At 46.3% G+C, this 15,651-nt stretch overlaps 1 protein-coding gene across 1 annotated transcript in view; it reads left to right on the top strand.

The window, feature by feature from the left end:
* Positions 1-15,651, top strand: part of LHX1 (LIM homeobox 1) — a 51,017-nt gene that overhangs the window by 14,339 nt on the left and 21,027 nt on the right. Inside the window, exons 2-3 of the mRNA XM_083714717.1 lie at positions 3,362-3,588; positions 11,165-11,442. Of these exons, the coding sequence (XP_083570843.1) occupies positions 3,362-3,588; positions 11,165-11,442 (505 nt within the window). The remainder of the gene's footprint in view (positions 1-3,361; positions 3,589-11,164; positions 11,443-15,651) is intronic.

Genomic DNA, 15,651 nt, shown 5'->3' with positions numbered 1-15,651 from the left:
CAATAAAGCAGGAACCTTAAAAACAGCCTTCTACTAAGTCAAACCATTGGGCCATTTAACTCAGTGTTGTCAACACTGGCTGGCAGCAGCTTTCCATGGTTTCAGGCAGGGTCTCTCTCCTACCCTGATCTGGAGATGCCAGAGATTGAACTTGGGACCTTTCTACATGCTAATAATAATAATAATAATAATAATAATAATAATAATAATAATTTATTATTTGTACCCCGCCCATCTGGCTGGGTTTCCCCAGCCATTCTGGGCAGCTTCCAACAAAGATTAAAAATACATTAAAATGTCACACATTAAAAACTTCCCTGAACAGGGCTACCTTCAGATGTCTTGTTAGGTAGTTGTTCTTCTCTTTGACATCTGGTGGGAGGGTGTTCCACAGGGCGGGCGCCACTACCGAGAAGGCCCTCTGCCTGGTTCCCTGTAACTTGGCTTCTCGCAGTGAGGGAACCGCCAGAAGGCCGTCGGTGCTGGACCTCAGTGTCCGGGCAGAATTATGAGGATGGAGACACTCCTTCAGATATACTGGGCCAAGGCCATTTAGGGCTTTAAAAGTCAGCACCAACACTTTGAATTGTGCTCGGAAACGTACTTGGAGCCAATGTAGGTCTTTCAAGACCCGTGTTATGTAGTCTTGGTGGCCACTCCCAGTCATAGCTGTTAACGTTTCCCTTTTTTAAAGGGAAATTCCTTTATTCCGAATAGGATTCCTTGCAAGAAAAGGGGAAAGTTGACAGCTATGCTCCCAGTCACCAGTCTAACTGCTGCAAAGCCTTGATAAACTGATTAGAGCCTAGGCCACACCAGTCCTGGACCCAAAGGAGCAATTTGCTTTGTCATTCATCTTGTTATTCATCCAGGTTACCAAAAACCCTTAGAAGGCGGCCTGTCCTATTTCACCACAAGCCAGCCTATCTGAACATCTTTTCTTCAGTTACTTTTCATAATTTCAGTTGCCTTTTCTTTCTAATGCAGTGCTTCAGGACAGACAGCAGCTTAGCTGGGAAAACATATCCCTGCAGGGAGAGGCAATGATGGGGTCAGAAAAAAGCATCTCCTGTTGAATATCTGTCTGTTGAATAGCTATTAAGTACATAGGAGTTGGGGAGCAGGAAAAGCTGACTATATTAGCCACGACAATGTCCTCTTTCTCCACCGGAGACCCTTGTTCCATTCCCACCAAAACAGTCTTGAAATAACTCTCAAAAAAACTCTAAAATACCCCCATCCTTTTAAAGGAGTGTACAGTTGTTTGGAAACATAGCTTAAATGTGGGTCCTGCAACAAAGTGCTGCAGTATAGAGTATTCCTGTTCAGGGTTCTAGCCAGCTATAAGATCATAAGGATTTGGCCAACGGCCCATCTGGTCCAGCATCCTATTCCCTCAGTGGCCGACCAAATGCAGGACCTAAGTTCAACAACAGCTCTCCCCACTTGAAGCCCCCAGGAACTGGCATTCAGAGGCATTTCCTGACTTCGAAAGGGGGGGTGGGAATGCCGGCATTGTGGCTAGTCCCCATTGCAGACCCTCCAAGTGTCCCTATTTTCCAGGAACATCCCTGATTTAGAAAAGCCATCCCATTCAGCCCGGACACTGAGGTCCAGCGCTGAGGGCCTTCTGGCAGTTCCCTCACTGCAAGAAGTGAAGTTACAGGGAACCAGGCAGAGGGCCTTCTCAGTAGTGGCACCCACCCTGTGGAATGCCCTCCCATCAGATGTCAAAGAAATAAACAACTATATGACATTTAGAAGCCATCTGAAGGCAGCCCTGTTTAGGGATGTTTTTAATGTTTGATGTTTCAGTGTATTTTTAATCTTTTGTTGGAAGCCGCCCAGAGTGGGTGGGGCATAAATAAATTATTATTATTATTATTACTATTACTATTATTATATCCCAGAATGTCCCCCTTTTCCGTAGGATAGTGTTGCCATATTTCAAAAAGTAAAAATGAGGACACTCTGAAAGTTGTTGAGCCAAAAAAAATGTGATTTTTTGACTGACCTGCCTAAGATTCAGGACAAAACGCTGCCTTTCAGAAATTCCCCCGGGACGTCAACTGAAATCCTGGTAATGTCCAGGAAAATCCAGATGTATGGCGCCCGAACCTTAGGATGTTTCTATTTTCATTGGAGAAATATTGGAGTTATCCAACCCATGAGCCGTCTGAAGGCAACCCTGTACAATATAGGGAAGTTTTAAAAACCTTTAATGTTTTATTATGTTTTTATATATGTTGGAAGCTGCCCAGAGTTTCTGGGGCAACCCAGTAAGATGTGTTGGGTATAAATTGTAAAATCCTCATTGTGGAATGGGACGTCCCCATTTTCATCGGAGAAATGTTGGAGGGTGTGCCATTGATGAATTTCCCCTGTCCTCTTTTGAAACCATCCAAGATGGCGGCTATCACTATCTCTTGTGGGAATGAATTATTTCGTTTTTACTTTCTGCTCTGCTGTCATTCTTTTTTTTAAAAAAAGCAAAACCAAGCTGACTTGGGAAATGCCCTGAGTTTGAGTGAGGAGAGAGTGGAACTGGGAGCGGGGGTCTTTCATTTTGATGGACAGGGGTGGGTTTTCATCACCGTGGGTTTTCTTCCCTGGGCATTGCAGTCCCCATGATTTAAAGGGAGCGGGGAAAAGCTGTGCTTGTTTTTCCTGTGAATTTATGCTCCTTTACCCAATGCAAGTCAATGAAAGGGAACCTTTCTTTTGCAAAGAGAAGATGCTTTGTCTCCAGAAGTCTGCCAGACAAGCGGGGGGGGGGGGGGCAGCAAAAAAATAAAAATACTTAACTGAAAGTAGAAATTGTGGGAAATCTTGACATGTTTTTCTGAGCACTTGGGTTCAAAAGAAAGTAATTTAAAACAAAAGTTGTTGAGATATTTCGTTCTGAATCTGCTAGACAGAGGCACAGGATGATGACGACAGGTGGGTGTCCTGCCCCAAACTAAATCCTGGCTTTGGCTATCCAGAGGTACCCCCTCTACCAATGGTCCTTGCACTAGAAGAGTGGTGGCCAAACTTGGCCCTCTAGCTGTTTTTGGACTACAACTCCCATCATCCCTAGCTAACAGGACCAGTGGTCAGGGATGATGGGAATTGTAGTCCCAAAACAGCAGGTGGGCCAAATTTGGCCACCACTGCACCATAAGGTCCTTTCTGGGAGGGTGGCATGGTCAGCCCTCAATATCTGTTTTCTGCTGCCTGCCATTCTGCCTCTTGGTAGAGCCGGCCCCAATTATTCCCCTCTTCCAGCTTCCCTATTCTGGTTTCAGCCTTGTTCTGGTTTCTTTTCTGATCCATTTCATTACCTCTGGCCTGTTTCCTCCACCCCTCTCTCTCCCTCCAGGTGTTTTGGGACCAAGTGTGCTGGCTGCTCCCAGGGCATCTCTCCCAGCGACCTGGTCAGGAGGGCCAGGAGCAAAGTCTTTCACCTGAGCTGTTTCACCTGCATGATGTGTAACAAACAGCTCTCCACCGGCGAGGAGCTTTATATCATCGACGAGAACAAGTTTGTCTGCAAAGAAGATTACCTGAGCAACAGCAGCACTGCCAAAGAGAACAGCTTGCACTCAGGTGAGGAGCGGCAATGAACTTCGGCTGGGGTGGGGCAGTCCGAATGCAACTGTTTGGACCATTGAAATGCCTGGTTGTCAGGGCTGTATACAACCAGTTACATCATGTGACCTCCCCCAAAGAATCCTGGGAATTGGGGTTTGCTAAGGATGCTCAGAATTGCAGCTTTGCAGAGGGTTAAACTAGTTCCTAGGATCTGCAGGGGGGAGCACCATGTGATGTCTGTAAATCTCACAGGAAGACCTTAGGCTACATACCTAGCCATTAAAGGTAAAGGGACCCCGGACCGATAGGTCCACTTGTGACCGACTCTGGGGTTGCGGTGCTCATCTCGCTTTATTGGCCGAGGGAGCCGGTGTACAGCTTCCGGGTCATGTGGCCAGCATGACTAAGCCGCTTCTGGCGAGCCAGAGCCGTTTACCTTCCCGCCGGAGCGGTACCTATTTATCTACTTGCACTTTGACGTGCTTTTGAGCTGCTAGGTTGGCAAGAGCAGGGACCGAGCAACGGGAGCTCACCCCGTACCGGGGATTCGAACCGCCAACCTTCTGATCGGCAAGTCCTAGGCTCTGTGGTTTAACCCACAGCGCCACCCGCGTCTAGCCATTACTGAGAAGCTATTCTGCTGGAACCACTCAGTCTGTAGAGCAGGAGACTCTTAATCTCAGGGTTGTGCGTTCGAGTCCCACGTTGGATCCCTGCATTGCCGGGGGCTGGATTAAATAACTCTCATGGTTAGGCTTACCATATGTCTGGAATTTCCCTGAAATAGCTGGCATTCAGCCCTCATAAACAGCGTCTGGATGGAAATCGCTGAAATGTCTGGGGAAATCCCGGGCATATGATAGCCCATGTCAGTAGTGTAGATTTTGACAAATTTCATTTAAAATAGCTTAGAACATGGGTAGGCAAACTAAGGCCCGGGGGCCAGATCCAGCCCAATTGCCTTCTTAATCCAGCCTGTGGATGGTCCAGGAATTAGCGTCTACCGGTATTTACATGAGTAGAATGTGTCCTTTTATTTAAAATGCATCTCTGGGTTATTTGTGGGGCATAGGAATTTGCTCATCCCCCCCCCAAAAAAATATAGTCCGGTCCCCCACAAGGTCTGAGGGACAGTGGACCGGCCCCATGCTGAAAACGTTTGCTGACCCCTGGCTTAGAAACTCCGTGTTGGCTTTTTAAAAAAGATTTCGCAAAGAAAGCTCAGCAACTTTGGTCAAAACAACTCTTTTGTGTCCGGATTTTGACTTTTTGAAATACGGCAACCTTCCTCATGGCCCCTTCCATGATTCTATGAGGAAGGCCCATTAAATTCAATGGGATATACTCTCAGGCAGGGGTGCCAATTTAATAAAATATGGGAGGAGGGGAGAGAGAGCAGGTAAGCCCTGACACATATTCACCATTTGAATAGTAATGCTCATCAACTTTGGTGGGGGGCAGGCTCCTCAAATATTTTATTGGGGGGGGCCGAATGGACCTCAGCCCCTAGGCCTAGGAGATGGGACACCTATGCACACAGGAAAATGGGATTAAGCTTGCAACATTAGAAACTGTACCTTAGCTTTCGTGAACTCTAGAATACTTTAAAACAGAATTGGATCACTCCACCAAGGGGGAGAGGTCTATCAACACCTATCAGCCATGGTAACTGGGGAAGGGATGTAGCTCTGTGCCTAGAGCATCTGCTTTGCATGCAGAAGGTACCGGGTTCAATTCCTGGCATCTCCAGAACTGGGAGTGTCTCCCGGATGAAAGTCTGGAGAGCCACTGCTGGTCCTGAGCAAGATGGACCAGTGGTCTGACTCTGCATCAGGAAAACAGAGCTTCTGGATTCGGAGATAGTGTAACTCAGGGTTGCCCCGGTCAGCATGCCTAATGGGCAAGGATAATGGGAGCTGGCGTCCAGCAACACCTAGAGATCACCACATTGACCACCTCCTCCTCAGAATATCTGCCACTGATATTCATAATGGGGGGCTGTTGGCCTTCATGCCAGGCTATGGGGGTTTTTTATGGAGGCATGGGTTTGGAAGAAGGGTGTTGGCTTACAACCAGCAGGGCTCATTTGATGTCTTTTAATTAATTGATAAGACGCGGGTGGCGCTGTGGGTAAAAGCCTCAGCGCCTAGGGCTTGCCAATCGAAAGGTCGGCGGTTCGAATCCCCGCGGCGGGGTGTGCTCCCGTTGCTCGGTCCCAGCGCCTGCCAACCTAGCAGTTCGAAAGCACCCCCAGGTGCAAGTAAATAGGGACCGCTTACTAGCGGGAAGGTAAACGGCATTTCCGTGTGCAGCTCTGGCTCGCCAGAGCAGCGATGTCACGCTAGCCACGTGACCCGGTAGTGTCTTCGGACAGCGCTGGCCCCTGGCCTCTTGAGTGAGATGGGCGCACAACCCCAGAGTCTGGCAAGACTGGCCCGTATGGGCAGGGGTACCTTTACCTTTACCTTTACCTTTAATTAATTGATAGGAGCAATTAATTTGCTCCCCCCTTTTTTTTTCCTTTCTGATGCATTCAAAGTTTTCACAGCTATGGAAAATCAGAATGTGACTGTTCTGTCATTTGGGGAGGGAGCTGAGAGTAGATTATAAACTTGATTGGAGATGGAAATCAAAATATCCACCACCAGGGGAATCACAGGCCAATATTTGGAGTATTATTAAAATAGCGTTGGATTGTACCCAACCCAAGTCTTATTCAGAGAAGACCCATTTCATTTATTTTTGAATCACTATGAGTTTGCATTGAATGGTATGGATGGTTTGATGAATTGGTTTCATTCTCTCTCTCTTTGCCTTGTTATACTATTTTGGTTTCGACGTGCTTAGGGTAAGAGCAATGTTTTGCTGATGGTTAATGCTATTGATACTACCACGGGCGGTTTTGAGCTCAGCTCTGTCGCTGGAAAAGCGGAATGCAAATCTGAAATCAAATTTAAGTCAACGGACCCAAGTTAGCCATGTCCTTTTTTATTTTCAATGGGTCTTCTCTGAGCAGGACTAGGAATGGAGGCAACCAATGGTTTTATTTTTATAGTATATTATAATCACATTATTGATTGCCTGCCCTTCACGCCCCCCCCCCCAAGGTCCCAGGGCAGGTTATAGCAATGTTATAAACAATTTAAAACAACTTGCAGACAGAAAAAAATAATAAGGCTTCTGAGTGGTGTATGAAATACAAAAACCAATTGCACAATGTTATTAAAATACTGGTGAAATGGACCCAATTCCTTTTCAGTCTCTGTGTTTGTGCGCTGCAGAAACTGGAGGGTCTGAGAAGATCAGATCAGAACAGGGTCTGCTAAGCACATTTTGCAATCCACACTTAGCTGCAAACCGCTGGGAGGAGCATCCCTAGGTGTCTATGGGTCTTTTCCTTTCTTACATCCCTTTTGGGAAGAGGACCAGTGAATTGGAACTACTGGAGATCCATTTTAAGAGCCCAGGAAGATCAGAGAGAAAAACATCTTCAGAGAGAGTGAGTGATAGACAGGCACATACTTTGTAGGAAACAGCTGCTTCTTTTTTGAGGTGGTGGGTGAAGAAATTCACAGTCCCAAGGAAATGTTTGGCCTAGCAGACTTGTTGGGGAGGTGTGTGTGTGTGTGTGTCGGCTTCACACCCGTGTGTTACTGGCACACATGTGTAAAGTGTGGAGGTTTGTTGAAAGGAGAGGAAGAAGGAGAAAGTGACAACTAATGCTCCCCCTCCGCAAAACACACACACACACTTAAGGACAAAATATGGGGAGGGGGGAAGTGTTTTCTCTGTCTGAAACCTGGGGCTCAGTCCAGCTCACAAGTAGCTCACCACGAGGTCCCATTGATTCATTGCAAACAAATACTTAATGGTGCCACCTTTTGTGGGTCTACGCAGAAGTATCTAAGTCCCACTGAGTTCTATGGGGCTTTTGTTACTCTCAGGTAAAATCATTAGGCAGCCATCCTAGGCATGGACACTCAGAAATAAATCCTAGTGAATTCAGTGGGGCTCCCCCCCCCCCCATGTACTATTTTCCTTTCGATTGATTTTGATTTGTTTAACAGTGGGGTTAGGAATGCAGCCTTTATTTATTTTGTAAAATTTATACACAACATGATTGCAAAAAGACTCTGAAATCCTCAAAGCAGTTTGAAAAAAAAAAAAAAGTTAAAACAATAAGAAAAAAGGTAAAACAATAAGAAAAATTAACAACAATGCTATAAGACAAAGTTAAAATAACAATAGACAAAAAACCCAGATTAAAACTCACATCAACATTAATTGCATTAATCTCTTCCACTGAAGTAAATATAATTTTACTTCAGCTTTCTACATATTAATACATATTTATTTGGAAGAGACCTCCCCCACCCCACGTGTGTTTCAATGGGATTTACTCCCAAATAATTGGGGGTTAGGCTGCTGCCTTAAAAGTGCTTTACGCTGGAACAAGCTTCCCTTACTTCAGTGGGGGGGGGGGGACTGAAGGGCATCCATGCAGGGTCAGGCCAAAGGACTATCTAGCCCATGGGTTGGCAAACTAAGGCCCGGGGACCAGATCCGGCCCAATCACCTTCTCAATCCGGCCCACGGACGGTCCGGGAATCAGCGTGTTTTGACATGAGTAGAATGTGTCCTTTTATTTAAAATGCATCTCTGGGTTATTTGTGGGGCATAGGAATTCGTTCATTCCCCCCCCCAAAAAAAAAAATAGTCTGGCCCCACACAAGGTCTGAGGGACAGTGAACTGCCCCCCTGCTGAAAAAGTTCCCTGAACCCTGGTTTAGCCAAAGGACTATCTATCCCAGCATCCTGTTCTCACAGCAGCCAACCAGCTTCCCCTATGGAAACCCTGCAAGCAGAATATGAGCACAATAGCTCCTCTCTGGCTCATAGTGATTCCCAGCAACCAGAATTCAGAGGCATATCGCTTCCCACATTGGAGGGAGAATGCATCCATCATGGCCAATAGTTACTGATAGTCTCGTCCTCCACCAATTTGGCTTATCTGTGATCATCCAGATGTTTTCGATCTGTTTTTGAAAAACCGTAGGTTGCTTTTCACCCTGTTAAGTCTCAAAGCGTCTTATAACAGTGTAAAATACACAAAATTTAAAATTAAGCCTCCAAGATTCAAAACCTCAAGAATTTAAAATATCTATTGACGGATATAGCTATCTATAATCATTAATACATAACGCAGCTCGGTCGATTATGGCGTGGTGTCGATAATGCCAAAGTCGCAGGTTTGATTCTTGTGGGAGGGAGTTCCACAGGGCAGGACCCGCAACACAGTTCCCCATCATTCCCTGACCATTGGCCATGCTGGCTGGGGCTGGAGCTCCATGGCATCTGAGGACAGCGGCTTCCCCACCTGTGCTTTCCCTTCCTTTAAACCCAAACCATACTTTCTTGTCATGTGTTCGCACACACATCTCACTCCAAAAATCTACTTGGTACTTATTTTGTTGCTATTAAATAAGTTTGTGGGTTGTTGTTTTTTTAAGTGACTTTTTAATACAGGTTTGGGGGGAGCCTGTTGGGGCTCATTGCCCCAAATTCTAATATTTTGGAACATTTTTCCTCAGTAACAATGTTTAGGATTGCAGCCCAAGTCAATGTGCTTAGATATAAATTGCTTCAGGTCTCAGTTCTAAACTCTTAAGTTCCAGGGATGTACAGCTAGGAATATGCATTTTGGACAGATAATGCTGTTTCTCTCAAATCCTGTTTGGGGGGTTTCCTTCAGGCATTTGAGGAGGATAAGGTTATCTAGCCGAAATGGCTATGTTCTGTCTTCACTGTCAGTTGCTAGGAATCACAAGGCCCTGTTCAACCAACCTTTTCCTCTCTAGGGTAATCCAATAAGTGTATGGGATGCCAAAATGTCTGGAAATCAAGGAGACTGACTTGACAAATAAATGTCTCTTTGATGAGGAAATAAGCTGTAGAACCAATTCGCACATGCATGGTTTTCACTTTGCAATCTGCATGTGCGAATGAGCCAACCTGGGTCAAGTGTCAGATTTTTCTTTTTTGGCATTCCACATGGTCTGTGGAGACATCCAGCTGCTGAAATGCAGAGGAGGAAATGGCTTTGACTTACTTCCATCCAGGATGATAGCACCAACCAGGATATGGGGCTGGATTTTCCTTAGAACCAGGGCAGCTCAACGTCCTCTCCCTGATCAGTACAATTACTATTTAATTCTTAAAAATAAAATAAAAACAATAGCATTACTTAAAGAGGCATTTGTTTAATCTCATGTCCAGCTTGGCCCTCAGGAAGTCAGTGGGAAGTACATTAAGCATATATACAACTGATACTTTCTATAGTCGGCCAGCTGCAATGGACTGTCATTCAAGTTTCCAGTGGGCTGTGAATTGGCTGTAACTTTAAGAAGAGCAAATTTCAATAACTTGTGCCTGGTTTGTTTTTTTCCTCCTCCCTCCTTGTTCCTTTTTCCTCATATGCCATCTTTTTAGATTGTGAGCCCATCTTAGTGCTGGTTTTCGTAAGCTGCTCTGAGGGCCTTCATGGCTGAAGAGTGGCTATAAATGCAACATTATTTGTTTGTTTGTTTGTTTGTTTGTTTGTTTGTTCTGTTGCCTCCCACCTCTGTGTCTCAAGGCAATACACGCAATGTAATAAAAACTGCTAAAAAGCCTTTGGAAACAGCACAGAAAATATCTGGCAAATGAATGGGGAAATAATAAAATATGGCATAAAGCAATTCATCCTGCTGTGGGAGCTTGTCATAATTTGTATCACTATGCATACATCTAAAGAAACAAACAAGTGGGACATTTTTTCATTTTCTCCCACATTATTAGAACCTGGGGTCTTGCAATTAATCTGCTTAGCCAGAGACTCAGGACGAGCAAAAGGAAGGCTTCCTTTGTGCAGTGCATCATTTACCTGTGGAACTCACTGACACAAGATGCACTGGTGACGGCCTCTGCCTTAAATAGCTTTAAAGGGGGGAGCCAAATTCACAGTGTGGGGAAGTGTTTTAAGGTGGGGAGGTGGGGAGGTCATGGCATCCAGGACATATTGAGCAACACCTGCATTTATGGTGCTTTCTTAAAGGTAAAGATACCCCTGACTGTTAGGTCCAGTTGTGGCCGACTCTGGGGTTGCGCAGCTCATCTCACTTTATTGGCCGAGAGAGCCGACATACAGCTTCCAGGTCATGTGGCCAGCATGACTAAGTCACTTCTGGTGAAACAGAGCAGCGCACAGAAACGCCGTTTACCTTCCCGCCGGAGTGGTACCTATTTATCTACTTGCACTTTGCCGTGCTTTCAAACTGCTAGGTTGGCAGGAGCAGGGACCAAGCAACGGGATTTGAACCGCTGACCTTCTGATCGGCAAGCCCTAGGCTTTGTGGTTTAGACCACAGCGCCACCTGCATCCCTTGGTGCCTTCTTTCACGTTGCTTATTTAGCAAGCAAACCATCCTATATGATCAGCTCCCCTATTCAGTTATGATTGAGATGAGATGGTTGCAGTTGGATGCGCATCTGAGAAAAGGCGGACATCTAAGGACATGTGTCTTTGTGTGTGTGCTTCTCCCTACCACTGCAGCCACCACCGGCAGCGACCCCAGCCTCTCGCCGGACTCCCAAGACCCCTGCCAAGACGATGCCAAGGACTCGGAGAGCGCCAATGTGTCGGACAAGGAGGTGGGCAGCAACGAGAACGACGACCAAAACCTGGGGGCCAAGCGGAGAGGGCCCCGCACCACCATCAAGGCCAAGCAACTGGAGACCCTCAAAGCGGCTTTTGCTGCCACCCCTAAGCCCACCCGGCATATCCGCGAACAGCTGGCGCAGGAGACCGGCCTCAACATGAGAGTCATCCAGGTACAGGTGTTTGATGGGTGGGACAAGGCACAATGGAGGAAAATCCTAGCGTGGGGCAGTGGGGAGGGGATGGGTGTCCCGGAACGGTGGAGGCCAGGGATGTGGAATGAGGCCTTCAAGGCCTCCCCAACTGGCCCTCAGGACTCCATCTCTGCTCCTGGGCTATAATAGCCTGGTGAGATGTGAACAGTGATAACCTTTCTTCATTGCCTCAGAAGTCTGTGTGTGTTTGTGTGTGTGTGAAAACTTTTGACACTGGTTAGAATATTGCTTGGTTTTGCTCCACCTGCCTTTGGCCTCACCCATCATTGACTTTTGGCTCCCAGGAGGTTGGGAACCAAGAAATGCAGGCCACGGGGTCACAGAAACAAAGAATTGTAGAGTTGGAAGGGACCCAAAGGGTCATGGAATCCCTCGCAATGCAGGAATCCTGTGCGCAAACACACCTTATTCTTATTCTTCTTTGGTGATCACTCGTATCCAAGTAAGATTGTCTTCCATGAACATTTAACAGTGAGTCCGTAGGTGACCATGGAGGCCAGTTCTGGATCCACGCGTCCTTCCACAGTGGGGACATTGGTTTCCAGGCGGGAGTTGATCACAGTGAGGGTTTGCCAAGCCTGCCTTCCTCTTAGCTTGTTTCTTCTTTTCGCCCTGAGTTCCTGCTTCTTCAAAGCCCATGACACCTTTCTCCAACTGGAGTGCTCACAGGCCAGTGTTTCCCAATTGTCGATGTTTATACTATATTTTTTTAGATTTGCCTTGAGAGAATTGTTAAACCTCCTTTGTTGACCACCAGCCTTCCGCTTTCCATTTTTAAGTCTGGAAGAGAGTAGTTGCTTTGGAAGACTATAATCAGGCATCCGAACAACATGAACAGAACCAGTGGTCAGGGATGGTGGGAATTGTAGTCCCAAAACAGCTGGAGGGCCAAGTTTGGCCATGCCTGGTTTAGGGCTTTAAAGGTCTTTATTATCACTCCACTTCCGTTTTCTGGAGCAAAAGATGAGCACCAGTGCCATTGTGGTGTGAAATAATTGGGTAAATTTCACTCTCTGGATGGGATTCATGTAGTAGACAATACTGAACTGAGTGGATCCACTGCCTTACCATGTATCAGGTGGGAATCAATAATCACTCATAGGAGCACCAACCTGTATTGGGTCCCAACTGAGAGTCAGGAAGCGGTAGAGCCTCAGGCTCTCATATCTTTAACTGTGAATGCCTGATAAGTCCCTGCTTGCTATAGTATAGAGTTAAGGAGTTGTCCACCCCTCAGTCACCTCCTGTAATTGTAAATTCAGCTGATGACTTCAGAGGCTTCCTCTCAGCACCTGTCAACTGATTGATGCTGAGAGGAGCTCCTTTGCGCACTCTCAGTGCTAAGCAGCTGATTGGTGCCCATAGCACACCAGCCCCATTAGCAGCACAGCACTGTGCAGCCAAACCCAGTCAGGTCTTTTCAGCCTTGCAGCTGATGTCACATCCGAAATCTGGTGTGGGGCAGGTGGGTATGGCTGGTGGTGGTGGGAAACAACCTTGAGGTTGCTGTAGTAACTAGGGGTGAGGGTGGGTAGAAGGACCAGGGAGGTGTCAGAAGAATGAGAGAGACACAGAAGCGTTCGCTACTACCTCACCTTTGGAAGCTTCCGAGAATATAAGGCGGTTGAAGTGAAGTAGATGTGGAGCTGATCAGCCCCTCGGGCAAGGCTTCTGAGCTTCCTCTAGAGGACAAGCAAAATCGAGGGGAGCTAAATAGATAACATGTCTACCTTGCAGCAGGTAAGGCAATAATGCATAAGCTAGTTTCTCAGGTGTCATTCCCCATGCCCTTTCCTCAAAGGCCAAGCCGGCACTGAATGGACAAGATCACGCTTCCTCAACCTTGGCCCTCCCGATGTTTTTGGCCTACAACTCCCATGATCCCTAGCTAGCATGAACAGTGGTCAGGGATGGTGATGATTTATTTATTTATATCCCGCCCTCCCCGGCCAAAGCCAGGCTCAGAGCGGCTAACAAGAAGTAAAAATGGGGATTGTAGTCTCAAAACATCTGGAGGGCCAAGGTTGAGGAAGCCTGGACAAGATGATGTCCTCCTGCTGGAATTAATAAACTGATTCAGTCTCAGAACAACTTCACTCCTTTCTAGTGAAGAGATGCCTATACAGTGGTACCTCTGGTTGTGAACGGGATCCGTTCCGGAGCCCCATTTGCAACATGAGCAGAACGCAACCCACGTCTGCGCGGGTCGCGATTCACCACTTCTGCGCATGCGTGTGACGTCATTTTGTGCATCTGCACAAGCGTGAGTGGCAAAACCTGGAAGTAATCCTTTTCGGTACTTCTGGGTCCCCACGGGACGCAACTTGAAAATGCACAACCTGAAGCAAACATAACAAGAGGCATGACTGTAATGTCTCTTCTGAAAACACAGCTATGCTATTAACATCAGCTTGGCCAGCGTTCACAGGGAGATCTGTTTTGGGGAAGGGTGACAACGCAGTGCTCTCTTGGGTATCCTAGGCCTCTTGTTATCCCTGGAGGCAGTGCTGCTTTTAATTTGTTTCTTTGTTTCCTGCATTTATTGCATTTATATCCCACCATTTTCTCCAAGGAGCTCAAGGTGGTCTATATAGTTCTCCCCCTCATTTAATCCCCACAACAACTGGTCCAAAGTCACCCAGTGAGCTTCATGGCTGAGTGGGGATTTGAATCCTGGTTTCCCAAGTCTGGTGCTCTAACCACTACACCACACTGCCTCTCACATTAAATGGAAGGCTGCACCTATTGAATTCATACCTCTCTCTGTGTGTATATTATTGTTACTTATTTTACACAGGAGCCCTGCCTGAAATGAAAAATTGACAATCTTAGATGTGATTGAACATGAAAGAATGCAAGTTAATAATAATAATAATTTTGTATTTATATCCCACCCTCCCCAGCCGAAGTTGGGCTCAGGGCGGCTAACAACAATAAAATAATACATTATTATTATTATTATTATTATTATTATTATTATTATTATTATTTATTATTATTTTATTAATATTATTTAGATTTCTTATCTATCATTTACTGTAAGATCCCAGGGCAGATTACAACAATATAAACATGTGATAGTAAAATCAGTTAAAATATAAACTCTCTTGGTGCATGTGAGAGTGCTGTGGTGTGTGTGTATGTGTGTGTGTGTGTGTGTGTGTGTGTAAAACACAACATAATGTGAGCATGTGTTTTTTATGAAAACAATGTGGGCACAATCTGATTGCTTGTGCTTTGACCCCTGCAGAAATAAATAGGGTTAAAATGTATTTGTGAATTCCCTGGATACATTTATTTTTTAAGAAATGCATGCCAGTAAAATGAACAGGGGGGGCTGCAACAAAATGTTGAGCTCCTGCTCACTATCCCAGTCACTGCCATTCCGTTCCCCTCCACAAGCATTTCCCAATCTCCCAACAACAGTCAATCAGCACTCCGCAGCCACTGAGCATGCTCAGTCTTCACTGGGGCTGTCTTGGCGTGTCCCCTAATTTTAAACAAATCCTGAAGACTTTTGGTCCTCCTGAAAACCTCCTATTCCACAAGCCAGTTGACTGCACCTCCACTCCGACTGGGGCAGGACAGGAGCATGGGCAAAGCCGTTAGGCGAGTGCTGACAACTGTATTTCAGTGGCACAGGGCACAGGTCCCCAGTTAATTCTTTGGCATCTACATGCAGAACAGGGAGAGACCTCCTTCTGGAACTCTGGAGAGCTGCTGCCAGCCAGAGCAGGCAGTACTAAGCTTGCGAGGAATCCTATTCGGAATAAGGGAATTTCCCTTTAAAAAAGGGAAACGTTGACAGCTATGACTGGGAGTGGCCGCCGAGACCACATAACACATTGGCTCCCAGTACGTTTCCGAGCACAATTCAAAGTGTTGGTGCTGACCTTTAAAGCCCTAAATGGCCTTGGCCCAGTATACCTGAAGGAGTGTCTCCATCCTCATCATTCTGCCTGGACACTGAGGTCCAGTGCCGGTGGCCTTCTGGCAGTTCCCTCATTGCGAGAAGTGAAGCTACAGGGAACCAGGCAGAGGGCCTTCTCAGTAGTGGCACCTGCCCTGTGGAACGCCCTCCCATCAGAGGTCAAGGAAATAAACAACTACCTGACATTTAGAAGACATCTGAAGGCAGCCCTGTTCAGGGAAGTTGTTAACGATTGA

Source organism: Podarcis gaigeae, assembly GCF_964106915.1.
Source record: "Podarcis gaigeae genome assembly, chromosome: 15".
Classification (NCBI taxonomy): Eukaryota; Metazoa; Chordata; class Lepidosauria; order Squamata; family Lacertidae; genus Podarcis; species Podarcis gaigeae.
This window is presented reverse-complemented; position numbering and strand designations above follow the sequence as displayed.